At 35.7% G+C, this 14,415-nt stretch overlaps 1 protein-coding gene across 1 annotated transcript in view; it reads left to right on the plus strand.

Annotated features, from left to right (window-relative positions):
- Window positions 1-538: 538 nt before the first annotated feature.
- EML6 (echinoderm microtubule associated protein like 6) overlaps window positions 539-14,415 on the plus strand; it is a gene marked incomplete at its 5' end in the record, with an annotated part of 43,451 nt that continues 29,574 nt past the window's right edge. The window contains 9 exons of the mRNA XM_010075164.1: window positions 539-632; window positions 3,999-4,099; window positions 6,136-6,338; window positions 7,706-7,817; window positions 8,535-8,662; window positions 10,249-10,390; window positions 11,581-11,733; window positions 12,004-12,135; window positions 13,867-13,955. Coding sequence (XP_010073466.1) covers window positions 539-632; window positions 3,999-4,099; window positions 6,136-6,338; window positions 7,706-7,817; window positions 8,535-8,662; window positions 10,249-10,390; window positions 11,581-11,733; window positions 12,004-12,135; window positions 13,867-13,955 — 1,154 coding nt within the window. The remainder of the gene's footprint in view (window positions 633-3,998; window positions 4,100-6,135; window positions 6,339-7,705; window positions 7,818-8,534; window positions 8,663-10,248; window positions 10,391-11,580; window positions 11,734-12,003; window positions 12,136-13,866; window positions 13,956-14,415) is intronic.

Here is a 14,415-nt window from a genome sequence, read left to right on the forward strand (position 1 = left end):
AGGTGCTGGAGCAGGTCCAGAGAAGGGCCTTTCCTAGAAATAAAATAGCCTGTCTTGTAATGATCCAGTTAAAAATTAAGCAGACCTAGAACACAGCCTGCTCTGTCTCTGATAAGAATGATGCCATATTTAAAGTCACCTTAGCTAAGAAGAGGAAGGCTAAGTCATGAATAAGTAGAGTGAAACCTGTGGATTCCAGTTTGAATGCACTGTCATCACCTAATAGGTATTCCCTTTGGTGCGAAGTATTGTGCTTGTGGATAAAATTTTCAGCAGGTGTAGACTTCAGTCATTTTAAGAGGTTGGGCAGGGTGACTGTCTTTCTCAGTTCATTTGTCTAATTCTGTATGCAGTCTACTTTAGGAGTGGAAGGCCATCAGTGAATCTGAACCCTAATCTCTCAAAGTTCTTTGGTTTTTGCTTCATTTATAATACATAATTTGAAATTCAGTTTACAATGTCTTTGTTGTGTTCATTGACTTTTATATTTTCATCTAAAGCCTTAGCACCTTTAACATTAAGTATTGCTTCTGTACAGCTGATGGAAAATGTTTGGCATCTGTTGGGCTAGATGATAATCATGCCATTGTGTTTTGGGATTGGAAAAAAGGAGAAAAGCTATCAACAACCAGGTAAGAGTACATCTTGGTTTAAATGTGCCCTGTGATTACATTTTTCTGAACAATATCATCCACATGTATTACTTTGCTTATAGGAAAACTCAGAACACCTCCCTGAAAACAGAATGGTATTTCAGAGCAATATATCCAGATTAAAAATCTTGGGATCTATGTTTTAGTGTTTGGAAATCCCATGAACTATTTCTGTCAAGAGTTCACTAGCTTTCCTGTTAGGATAGCTACATTGATATTGTAGTGCACTTAATGATTTTAAAGGTAATATTTTATGTCCTGATTCAGGGCAGAAGTCATGAGAGATGTCATTTTCCTTTATGCATTAGATGATAGGCTGGGTTCCATCAGTGTACATAACCAGATCACTTTTCTAAAAAGCAAAAAGGTTGACTCTAATATAAATAGATTTTTCAAGGTCTACTGATCTTGCCTTTCTTCTAAGTCAGCTTCTTCTGTGACATTTGTTCTTTGCAGGTACTAAACGAAAGCTTAGCTAATAACCTGGTAGGGAAGAAGCTTTTGCAATTGCTTCAAGGGACCAATGTTGGGAAGAGGATTGGCTTATGGTTTACATTTGCTGCTTTTTTTTTTTTTTCCCTAAAATATTGGATTGAAACATTTTCTTTATACTGAACTAGTTATACATGTTAGAAGAATCAAACTGAGAACATGATTTCTGTCTTACCCTTGGGCAAATCAAATGAACCTCTGAGGTCAAGATGCTAGAATTGTGTATAATTCATGTAAGCATGGATGTACATACCAGAAAGGCAGGGAGTTAATTTCATATGCTGTCTTCATCCATGTGACATCTAGCATTGGTCAGTAGAAACTATTAGTAGAACTGCAAAAAAGTGTGTGTGAAAGTTTAATATTTTTATTATATGGTGTCATGTTCCAGAAGAAATAAGATTTTCTTGTGGCAGCACTGACTGTTAGTAGTATACTGTTACTGAAGTAGTGAACGTTTTGATCCAAGTGTGTGTGTACCTTAATCTGTATTAGCTATATAAGGTTTTGTCTCAGATATCCAGTTCATTAAGCAGCAAGATTTTAAATCCTGTTTAAAAATTATGATGTAGAGCTTGCTTAGCAACAGTGTTGTCTGTGTTGTAAAACATGGTATTTTCATTTGCTTTGCAATCCTAGTTTTACTGTCTCCAGACAGATTGCGCTTCAGACTCACAAGTGAAGAAATACCTTATCTATTCCCACAGAGACCTTCTAAGCTTTCAAAAACAAGATAATGATGGGCTGTATGGCTACGTGTCTCGTATTGCTCACAGGACAGATTAAGTACTGAGGTTCTTTTCAGAGTATAATACTACATGTACCCAATGTATCTACTATTATTGCTAATCTATTATTTTGAAAATATGCAGGGTCCTCACAGAGAGTGTAAAAAAATAGTTTATCTTCTAAAATGTTCCAATTTCAATTATTGTTTCTATTTTAGCAGTGCCTAAAGGCAAGTCCTGCATTCTGCTAAGCACAGTAGGACATATAAAGACAGAGACAAAAACCGAGACAGGAGAGTTTACATCTAAATTTTATACATGACCGTCATGTGGCCTTAGCAGACAAGAATAGAAGGACATCTCCTGACAATCCTATAGACCACCAGAAGAATTCATCTAAAGGACTAAACCTGAAAAACTAAGTGAACATTCACTATATACAAGCATTTGTTATATTTATTTTTTATTAATTTTCTTTTTGCTTAGTCTTTTTAGGATTTTTAATTTCAGCATGACTTCTCAGGTTGTTTTTTTTTCTTGTTGCAATGTTCAGAATATACTCTTATTTATTTGTTTTAATTGCATCCTAGATAAATTATGCAGCTTGGTTCCCTATCTTGGCTGTACAATCTTCTGTCTAGTTTCATTAAAATCCTTATTGAGTAAGCGTATGCTGTTAGAACCAAAACGTATCTGAGCTGCTTTCGCTAGCTTCTCATGCCTTGTGTGCTGATGCAGTGCTGGTCCTATTTGATCCTCGTGGTTTGTATTAGTGGGCTGCAATCCCAAAGGGAGCTGAGGGGGGCATTGTCAAATTTGTTTACAATCTAGAAGTGAACGTCATGCTCTTCTCCTTTCTTCATTCTGTAAGAGCAAATGTCCCATGCCAGTCCCTCAGAACACAAGGACACAAAGGAAATTGGAGTAGAAACGTAGGCCATGCAGTCCAGATCTTGTGTGTCAGCGCTATTTATCCTATCACAGATGCAGACCCACTCTTCTGTTCTTACAGGGACACCTGCACTGGGATGCAGTTGGTTTGATTTGGCACTCAGGGCAGTACATTTTGCCTGTGTGATAGATGCTTCCAGAAGAAGCAGTATAACCAGCCTGAACTGAAAGGTGGGGCATCTTTATAGGAAAATAGAGGAACAGGAGAAGAAGGAATTACAAGAAGATATACTTCCAGTGTCAAAGGTGTAAAGGACTGGTTTTCATCTAGACTGATTCATGAAAATACAAGACAGTTGTCAGAACCATGTGATTTTCCAGATCTACTAAACCTGTCAGACAAAAGTGCTATTATCAGTAAAAACCTGAAAATTCATATTGAGAAGCTAGTGATCTTTGCTTTTGGTGCTTTATAAAACACTGAAATAGAAATAATTACTGCTTTGTGTCTGGGAATGTTTTTTGCAATGATGAAGCTTAAACTTAGAAATTCCCATCAATACGTACTCCAACAGGAATAACTTTACTTAGCTAAGAACTACATTTGAAGGTGTACATGGTTCTGAATGAACGACATCCTAGACTATGATTTTATAATTTGTTATTTTATTTTTCATCTTAAAGCACAGTAGGTTAAAGGCTTCCTCATTTTTCTTGATAGAGAATTTTAAATATTTATTGAGTTCTTATCCATTTAAATATTTATGTTGCCCTTTATACCTTCTCTTAATTGAGTTGGCTTTTGTTGCCTGCTTCATTATGACTTAAATGAACTGAAACTCAGTGGGAGACAATATTTATTCAACACATTTCTGTCTCATTCCTGTCTCATTCCTATACAGTGTATGCTCAGATACATTCTGACAACTCTGTGAGACTTCCAAAGCTTAACTCTTGAGAGAGAGAAATACAGCTCTCTACTTTTTGTTAGGTGGGGTCATGATGGTAGAGATAACCTAGACAAAGCTCTGTGACTCGTCTGCCAGTCCTTGTAGTGCTATAGACCCATACCATCGTATTTGCACCAAGAGTATGACAGTCACGGTGGTAAGATTCTCATTGTTAAAGGTGATGTTTGGTTAGTTCAGTATGATGAAATGCCTGTTTGAAACAAATTAGTTTGAAATGTTAAGTCATCCCTTACTGTGTTTTTCAATTTTTATTTTTATTGCAGGGGCCATAAAGATAAAATATTTGTAGTGAAGTGTAATCCTCATCATGTAGACAAACTAGTCACAGTTGGGATGAAGCACATCAAATTTTGGCAGCAAACAGGTACTGTATTAAATATTTTATATTTAATTTATTTGAAAAAATTTTAATACAGGAACATTATGTTCTCAGGTTAATAATTTGTTTTATTTGTAAAGCAATTTTCTAGGTACCAAAATACTAAAGGGGTGAAAACAACTCCCGAATCAGCAAATGTCACAATATTCCTTTCTCTTTGGATGTAATTTCCAGCTAATTGTTTTTTAACTCTAGTCATACTGTTAAGGATTTCTCCCAAACAAGCATCTCTGGCTCACGGACAACATGCAGTCCTGTAATTCATGTAGACAGATTATGACCCTTGTTGTGAAAACACCAGCTGGTAGCTAAGAATCTCAGATGCCTCTGGCACACTGCTAAGAACAGTAGTGTTCACCCTTCAGGTACTGATGTAACGCTTCAGCTACCCTTCAGGTTCAACGTAGAGCTGTTCTTCAGTCATCAGAGATGGCTTCCAGAGATGGAAGCATGTAGAATCATAGAATCATAGAATCATTAAGGTTGGAAAAGACCTCAAAAATCATCAAGTCCAACCCAACACCACCGAACTCACTAAACCATGTCCCTAAGCACCACATCTACATGTTTCTTGTTTCAAGGTGCCAGGCTGGAAAGATAGGTTTGAGGATGGACCTTAAAATACATGCCTGGGCAAAACAAAAAAGAAAGAATTAATTGGGTATTTTGCAGAAGTTCATTTATAGTAATTTATATTTTATCCATTAGGCTAAAAATCATGATATGGTATCACAAAAATCAAGATATTCAGGTAATATATTTTTTGTATGACACAGGAGTTTGGTTTCCTTTTGTGAAGAATGAAAAATGAAAATGTGTTTTCCATTATTTAAAAACAAGATAAGATTCTGCAAACTAATAAGCAAAATATTCTGAATGGGAAGCAGGTATCAGTCTAGACTGTTCTGGCAAACTGAGAAAGACAGCAAAGTTGGTTTCCGATTGAGGACGTTTTTTATTCAGGACTGGATTTTTTGTTCTTCATGAACATTCAGTAAAAACATTTTGGAGAGCATCTTCTATGTGTAAAATTCAGCAAATGTAGGGTGGCACAAGGACAGCTAAAAACAGAACTCAAGACAACTCAAAATTACGTAGTATTGAGAAGGTCCTATACTTATGCCATACTTTACTGCATTCAGGTGGTTCAGGTGCTCTCAGATTAAAAATTACAGGGCTTCTTCTGCATTTTTTATGTTTAGGTTATTTTTGTAGCAATTAAATAGACTTGCATTGCTGTTTGCCAAATTCTGTTACAGGAATTTGCATTAAGCAGTGTCTTACTCCATGAGTGGTCTCTTTGCAACAAAAATGGTATATTTTGAATTTGGATTTGCTCAGTGGAATTGGGACTATCAGACTGGTGTTAACTGTGAAATACATGACGACTTGATGTAAGGACACCACTGCCTATAGTATTTTGTAACTGTATGTGCACTTTTGTCTATAAGCACTCAATTCATGGGGGTATATGGCTACTTCTGTTTTCTGAATGTCCTGCTTTCGCTGCTAGCTGGGTGGGTTAAACCACAACACTGAACCAAGGTAAAGCTGTGGCAATTTGGTTCTCTGACAGTCAGAATAGGAGTGAATCCTGCCATTTATTCTGCAAAACTGCTGTCAAATTGTCAGGTTGCCAGTGGATGACTAAAATGAACCTCTAGTATTTCATGCGTAGTTGTGGTCCCCTCTAAAGTGAAAGAGCTTAGCAGGAGCTTGGCAGGCTGTTCTGTGGAAAAAATATTCTGCCAGCCATTGTATTAATTCTTATACAATTCCTCACTAAAATTTTATAATTTGCTTGGAAATAACAATCTGAAAAATAGAGCCTGTACTGCTTCAAAACTGTCATTACTAGATTGACTTTCTTTTATTATGTTTTTCTCTTGTGCACTGTTTTCAGTATTTCTATTATTATGTCTTAGGCAATCACAAGAGATGGTAGGGTCAAGACATTTGACCTTCACAGTCTATGGCTATGAACTGAAATACAAAAAGACTTACTTTTGTTTGTATTGCAGGTGGAGGCTTTACATCAAAACGAGGAACATTTGGAACTGCTGGAAAACTGGAAACTATGATGAGTGTTTCCTATGGGCGAATAGAAGATTTAGTTTTCTCTGGTGCTGCTACTGGAGACATTTATATCTGGAAGGATACTCTGTTGCTTAAGACAGTGAAAGCACACGATGGACCTGTGTTTGCCATGCATGCATTAGATAAGGTATTTATTGTCTTCCGTGATCCATTAATCTTTATTATTTTTGTTGCAATACTGGATTTTAGAAGTGTATAACTAACATATCTCCCAACATTACTCAGGTTCTGGACATGTGTATGTGAGGAACACATTGTTCTACGTTGCACTAACGTTGAAGGTGCTGTAATAAACAAAACTGAAACAGAAAGCAAGTTGGACTGGATGAATCTGAATGTGATTAAAATCACAAAACCAGTACTAATGAGTTCTGTTATTTAGTATTGTAAGCACCACATTATATGTGCTTGTTACCTGACTGATAGCTTTCTGACCTCTAAATATGCAGAATTTATTTCTCACTGAGCTCATGTATGTCATTTTCATATTTGTAAACCATGGGAGAGTAGCAGGTAACATTCATTGCCTCTTCAACCTGATCCCAAAAATATTTTTGCATTATCAATCAGTTTCCAAAATAGGGAACATTGTTTTTTTAATAGTACTATTACTGTATCTTAAGCAAGCAAGACTTCAAACATCCAAAGGTTTTGTTTTTCAGAGTTAATTATTTGAGATATCAAAATTATTTTCCTTCAGTTGCATCAATAAATCTTTAAAAGAACCTATGGCAAAATATATTATTGACATCACATAAACGAGGTTGGGGCAAAGTTTTGACACTTGAAATCCATTGGCAATTTGAAAATGTTGATAATGGAATATCCTCTTTGAAATTATAGTTTCAACTTTAGAAGTATAGCATGAAAAGGAGAATGTTGGCTATTAACATTTTTATATACCAAGGTCAGTGGCTCAATCTTTTCTGTCCCTAATTGATTGTTCCTAGCTTTTCCATCAATTTTTCTATTTGATCTTGGCACTCTGTCTTCTGAACATCCTCTTCACATTTTTTTTAGTTAGTTATTTATGCTGTGTTTTGCACTCACTTGGCACAGATAAAGAGAATCTCCCAAGGGAATTAATCAAAGAATCAGTCCCTGTGCATTATTAGAACTCAGTTTGAAGCATCTGTTAAGTCCATTGAATTTGGAATAACTTGAGAAGCTATTATTACCAACTACTGCCTCTTGTAAGGATGAAGCACATATTTTTCCATACCTTATGTCCACATGGAGAAAAATGTTTTGGTCCAGCATTACTATTTACAATAGTATACACTCTGCATGATTTTAAGTCTTTATAACCCTAGAAAAGCAACTCTCTGAATTTTCTGCCCTTATGTTTTTTCCTCGTAGGTATAGGCTTCAGTATTTTTAATTGGAGACATGAATAAAGCACAGGGGAGAATTTGTACTGCCTTTGGATATGTCTTTTTAAGGATTAACATATGAGTGATGATGTTCCTATGTTTTCATACTGTGATCATACAGGGTTTTGTAACTGGTGGAAAAGATGGAATTGTGGCACTTTGGGATGATACGTTTGAAAGATGTCTGAAGACGTACGCTATTAAAAGGGCAGCACTATCTGCTAGTTCTAAAGGTATTATGTTTCGGTGTGTTTTAATAAGGACTGTACACATGAAGGGTGGCAAAATGGCAGTAGTAGGTGTCAAATCTTATCAGAACATAAAGGGAACAGTGAAACACTACTTGCTACTCTGTGCTGGAATTTTCTGTTTTGAATTATTTAAGTTGTATTTCACACAGTCTTTGCCATTTATAGTTTGTTTTGCTATGTCTTGCTCTATTCTGTGACATTTGGCTTTGTTTTCATTGAAGAAACAGTTTTAAAAAGAAATGTCACAAGTCTGTGAGTCTGGCTGTTACAAAATCTGTTTTGTTTAGCAGCTAGCTTCCTTGACTGGCCAAATTTCATGTAGTGAGTTGGAAAGACCTGGTAAATTCTACTTCCCTGGGCATCAGTGTGGAAGTCTGCAAAATTATATTCACAGATAATCACAGAATTAATGTCCATGTTGCTGGAGCATCTGAACCCCTTATACACTGTCACTGTTAAAACACTAAAATATCAATCTTTGTATTGCCACTATACAGACTAGCACAAGCTCCGCTCCTTTGAACTATTAATTATATCCATGGTTTATCTAGTAGTTTGATCAGGCAAGTCTGTCTCATGTTTCATAATTTTAAACAGATTTCAATTATAGTTTATATAAGCTGTATAAACTATAGGTGATATGAGGCTCTTTTGGAATTCACAGTAAAAACCTAAAATTAATATCTTTATATTCTTCAGGTTTACTTTTAGAAGACAATCCTTCTATTCGAGCCATCAGTCTGGGACATGGGCATATACTAGTGGGAACTAAAAATGGAGAAATACTTGAAATTGATAAAAGTGGTCCAATGACTCTACTTGTTCAGGTACTGTGTAGATCTTCCATGTCAAAATATGGATAGAATATAGAAGACATTATAAGATTTTTCCCAGTCATTTTTTTTCCTGTTTTCATTAATCCTTTCCTTGCTCAGGCAGAAGTTGATGCTTTCATATCTAAATGACTTTGAGATTCACTGGATTATAGAATTCTGAAGGTAAAGCAAACAGTCCATTAAGTTCAAAGGCTGATGAGGCTTTTTATGAATTTTTTAGACATTTTAGCTTAGGACCCAACATAAAAATGAAAAACTAAGAGTAGAGCTAACACAATTTCTTTTATTTTGACAGTCTGTTCCATTTATTTGCTTTTATTGAAATAATGTAGTGTATTCTGAAGGAGCCTATACTTTAATTTGTGAAAAATTGTTTTAGAGTTATGACCACTTTCTACAGTGACACACAGTTGACATTGCATGTATTGCAAAGCATAAAGAGACCTCTTTTTGAAAGACGAAGTATTTTGCAAAGTTTGGTTAAAAAATTTTCATGTATATGTCCACTGATGTATTTGATGTTGCTTTGGTTTAGTGTCTTGAATAACCCTAATGTCTATATGTAGAAATTTGTATATATCATTTACTGAGTTATAATTTGTCAAGTTTTACTTTTTGTTTTCCGTAAGTGACTAAATTAACATTGTTTTTTACAAAAATATTATTTCTTTGATATTTTTTTCCAGTTAGTTCTGATCACATAAAGTAATCTTTCAAATTTTTATTGCCTGCATGACAGCCTTACTAAACCTAAACATATGAAGTTGTATTTTATAAATTATTTAACTCATTCGCTAATTTGGAATTGCAATCTCATCCTAATACAGTTCCCTTCACATGAATAGTAAGGTTGCAAGACAGTAAAATTACCTTAACGTTACCCAATTGCTGTGAGTTTTCTGATAGAGTGTTGTAATTGTCACCCAGTTTAAATTACATGCTTGCATGCATCAACTTGAGCCAAAACAGAAAATAAATGAAGTGTAATTAAGACAGTTCCCCCCTTTTTCTTTTAATGATGTTTTTCCATCTCAACAAAAATGACAGTTACTGAACTGAAATCCAGATTGAGAATAGTAAGAAATTATTTAACCTTGGAATGCAGTGCCAGTAAGCTGTATGCACGTTGAAGGAAATCTAGAAAAGGCAGGAAGTGATAAAGAAGTTTGAAAACTGAGTTCTGGGGAAAGATCAAAAGAACTAATTATGTGTATGTTGGTCAAACAAGTTATCCAGAATCTAAAGAATTACATCAATGTTGAAGACAAATCAGCCCATATTAGGATTTCAGGATAAAGTCCTGTTTGGGGCATAACTATTTCCAGTTCATTTCAAGTCTGGAAGAGAGCGCATTTGTAGAACAGGAATGACAGCTAGTAATAGCTGAGGAAAGTAAGGAAGACTATATTTTAAATGGTTATCAGAGGAAACAGGCCAGACATTTGAGTCTCTTTGACTGGAAAATTTTTGAGAGGAAATTATGAAGGCCTTAGTGCTTGTAAAAAGAGGCAGGGCAAGTGCTAGAATGTATTACACAAACCCAAATGCATTATTTTATATTAAATTATTTCCTTTAGGGACATATGGAAGGAGAAGTCTGGGGCTTGGCAGCTCACCCTCTCTTGCCTGTCTGTGCAACAGTGAGTGATGATAAAACACTACGAATCTGGGAACTTTCATCCCAGCACCGCATGCTGGCAGTAAGGAAGCTCAAGAAAGGTAGTTCTCATTTGGCCATACACTGTGATAGTAATGATACTGCTCTGTTTCTGTAACAGTTCCATCTTTGCTTTCACTTCATATCACAGGCATTAATTTGGTAGGAAGAGGACAGAGTCATTAGGAAATTGGAAGCACAGGAAGTAAATTGTCTTTGGCATGTGTCAAGTCTATGAGAGGAGTAGAAAGAAAAAGGATTATAATCTATCGTAATGAATAATAATAAAAGGAACTTAAATCTATTTTCCTCCGATTCCAAGGGGAATAAGTTGACCTCAGAATCATTTTCCTTCCTAAAGATAGTTAAGGCCAGCTTATTTGTTGCTAACATTAAAAAGTTTCCTTATAAACACAAATGTAAAATTTTCTGCATTTTAAGCACAATCAGCCTTCAGTGGCAATACGAACTTAACATGTTATACCAGCTTCTCAGAAAATGAACTCTCCTCTGTATAAAAGTAGATGAGCTCTGTTGAAATCCTGCCTTCTCAAAATTACTCTTATTTCATTTACTTGTTCATACCCTTCAGGAAGTTTTATGGTGTAAATTCAACATGCTGCATTTTCAGTGACAGATACAGAGCGCAGGAACTCCTAACTGGCTGAGGGAAAAGAGAGTAAAATGCTTTGGAAAGGTGAACTCGAGGATGGATGAGGATAGCTATATGAGAGAGTATGGTCAGAAACAGTGTTGAGGAAAAAAGTAGGTGGAGGAAGCACAATACATCTGTTTTAAATGTGCTGCACCTGAAAGGAGCCATTATTCAGTCATTTAACAAAGAAGCCTTCAAGTGTAGTACCCCTGAAACACATGTAGTTATGCTGCCCATAATGAGTCTTTGAATTTCCATCTGGATTTCCTTTCTGAATGTTTTTGGGGTTTTTTAAAAATTTTATTTCTATCATTGGTGTGTTTAGAACATAGCTGGAAGGTAGTATTTGCACCTAAACCCATTTCAAGACTAATCACATCACCATTGTCTGTTCCAGAACAGCCTATACAGAGGGTATGTTCCCATTTAGTAAAATGTTAATCATAGCCCTCCTATCACATATTTGTTTTAATAAATAACAAATCTATTTTAAAAGTATATACTTGATGTAAAAAACATTCCGTTTTAGTTTATTGATGGTTGTATCAATCCCAAGTTTGTAAACCTTAAGATAATTCCTTCCATTTTCTTTGGTAGGTGGACGATGCTGTGCCTTTTCCCCTGATGGGAAAGCCTTGGCTGTAGGGTTGAACGATGGGAGTTTTCTGGTGGTGAATGCTGACACTGTTGAAGATATGGTCTCTCTTCACCACAGAAAGGAAATGATCTCAGACATAAAGTTTTCACGAGGTATAATCAGATGATGAGGTGAAAGGGCAGTGTTTATCCTGGAGTTTGTTTTTCTCCTCTGGACATAATTGAGTGTTCAGAAGGCAGACTGGCTTTATACATGCTCCGTGCATTTCAATACTTTAGAAGTCTGCATGGTTGTATGCAGCCTAGTATAACAGAGCCCACCACTAACCTAGTGCCTTTGGATGCACTACAGTAGTAAAAATGCATAACAATAATAATTACAACATTTACACCTTTAATAACCTCAGTGTCTCTTCTTTACAGAATCAGGAAAGTACCTGGCTGTGGCTTCCCATGATAATTTTGTAGATATTTACAATGTACTTACCAGCAAAAGAGTTGGCATTTGTAAAGGTGCATCTAGCTATATCACACACATTGACTGGGACTCAAGAGGTAAAGTGTTTGACCAGAGATACAGATTTAAAATGACTGTAAAACAGAATATCAGAAAACTGTTCTTGTACCTGTTACTAAGATAAACTGTAACTACTAATGCAAATGATTTTTCAACATCAAGCACCATATGGGTTCAGTGCAATTAAATTTGTTGGTGGGATTCATCCTCACTTGTGGCATTTGTACCAGAGTAGATGGTACTGCACTGCTGACAACACATGACTAGAATGTCACTTATTAACATAATATTTGTGTTTCTTTATTTTAGTTTTGTGGCACATTTTTCTTTTCCACCTTTTATGTCCAATTTCCTTTCTTCTCTGCTGAGCACTACATGGCAGTCATGGCAATGAAGTTAGAGAGCCTTATTGTCACAACTAATTAAATCTAGCAGGATTGATAATGAGCTTGTGCAAATAAACCTTCTCAGACCTAGTATGATCCTGCATGGAACCACCTGTGTGTCTGAGCCCTGCTTCCCCTGTTGCACTGGTCCCAAAATGTGATGCAAGCTCACTGGCAACAACAGGAGCTAAACTCCTTTCTGAACCCCTTCAGCCCTTCAGGTCTGGGTGCCATTCTTGAGCTAGCAAGGCGTGCTGCAGCTGCGCTGGCGCTGTGTGCCTGCTCACAGCCCTGCTAATCTCACTGCTGATAGGTGTACACACAATTGCAGGCATTTGTATGATAATACCTGTGTCTGTACTAGCCAGTTCTTGGATGTGTTACATGTGCAGACATAAAGTATAAGAAAATCTAAAATTCTTTATGTCCTTGATGGTATTTATTTGAAATTGTAACTGAACTTCTAGATGTAAAGGATTAATATACTAAATTGCATAATCTGTGTTCTAAAGGTCATATAGCAAGGGTGTAATTGCACTTCTTGTTGTCAGTGATTCCGACAGACTCCTCTAACAAAGGGCAAGATGCCCAGTCAAAATATACCAGTGTTGGAGCTGATAATCCACTGATTATCCACTGATAATCTAATCCAGTGTTTCTCAGTCAAAGAGTGCTTTTCCTGGCAGTTTTGCAGTTTCAATCTTGTAGAACTGTTTTTATGATAATAAATCCCCACCACATTTCTTACGCTAGTCTAGTTGTTATAATTTGAAAAATTCTGAAAATGCCTTTAATTTTCCTATATCAGAAATACTGTAAAACTGAATTTGAAAGCATTTTTTGCTTCTTCATGAAGAAATACTTGCTGCCATACTATCACCTGCATACAGGATTATCTTCATAATATCACAGTATTTGTATGGATATGGTAAATTTGTATGCATGACAATTTGGTGTGTAGCTGGACTATATGCCAGTTAGGCAGTGCAAACCAGACAGGAGCTTAAAATAGTTTTAACTTTTGGCAATGCTGTCTTGCAAAATTGTTATGAAAATTAATAGCATACACATTTTTTTACTTTCCATTGTCATAGTGATGAAAACACAAGCAAAAGATTTCTTATCAGAAGAAAGTGATTTTCTGGAAGACAGTAATTTTTTAAGGATGTTGGGTGGTATTTGAAATATTACTTCTCCAGTGTATCAGGAGTACAGGATTCTTATGAGAGTGATTCTAAGCATCTGTTTTACTTTTTCTATTAATAATTATCTGGAGGATAATTTCTTAGCTTACCCGCAGAAGTCTTTTAGTTCAATCAAAAAAACTTCATAATATTCATAATAATGAATAAGATTTATAATAAACTCTTATTTTGTATCCAGGAAAGTTATTGCAAGTCAATTCTGGTGCCAAAGAACAACTATTTTTTGAAGCACCAAGGGGAAAAAGACATATTATAAGAATTGCTGAGGTACGGATTACGCTTGCTGGATTTTTTTATTATCGTGAAAGTTATTTTTCTGGACTGTTGAAAATTAGCATATTTTGTCTTCGTATGGTTTTTTTATTACTTTTAAACTACTATATTTACAGTGGTTAGAATTAGAATTATTTAATCATTTTGTATAGTGTCTTTCCTAGCATTTGTAAATGGTAGAACTTGCAAGTTTCTGTTTGTATCTCAAAATTTAGTTTGGTTTGTTTAATAGCAGCCATTTCCCCTTATCCCCTTTCCTGAACAATCACCTACTTTCTGTGTAATCAGTGTGCGTACAGGTTATAAACCATCTTTAAACGCTATGACCTGGCTTTTAAGGATGTTGATTATTTGTGACATGTAATTCTTCTACAAAATTGCCAGTGTTTAATGCCTCAAAAAAATCTTTAAGGAGATCTGTATCCACATCATGCTCTACCTTGGGAAAGCAGGA

Source organism: Pterocles gutturalis, unplaced genomic scaffold (assembly GCF_000699245.1).
Source record: "Pterocles gutturalis isolate BGI_N339 unplaced genomic scaffold, ASM69924v1 scaffold11172, whole genome shotgun sequence".
Lineage (NCBI taxonomy): Eukaryota > Metazoa > Chordata > Aves > Pterocliformes > Pteroclidae > Pterocles > Pterocles gutturalis.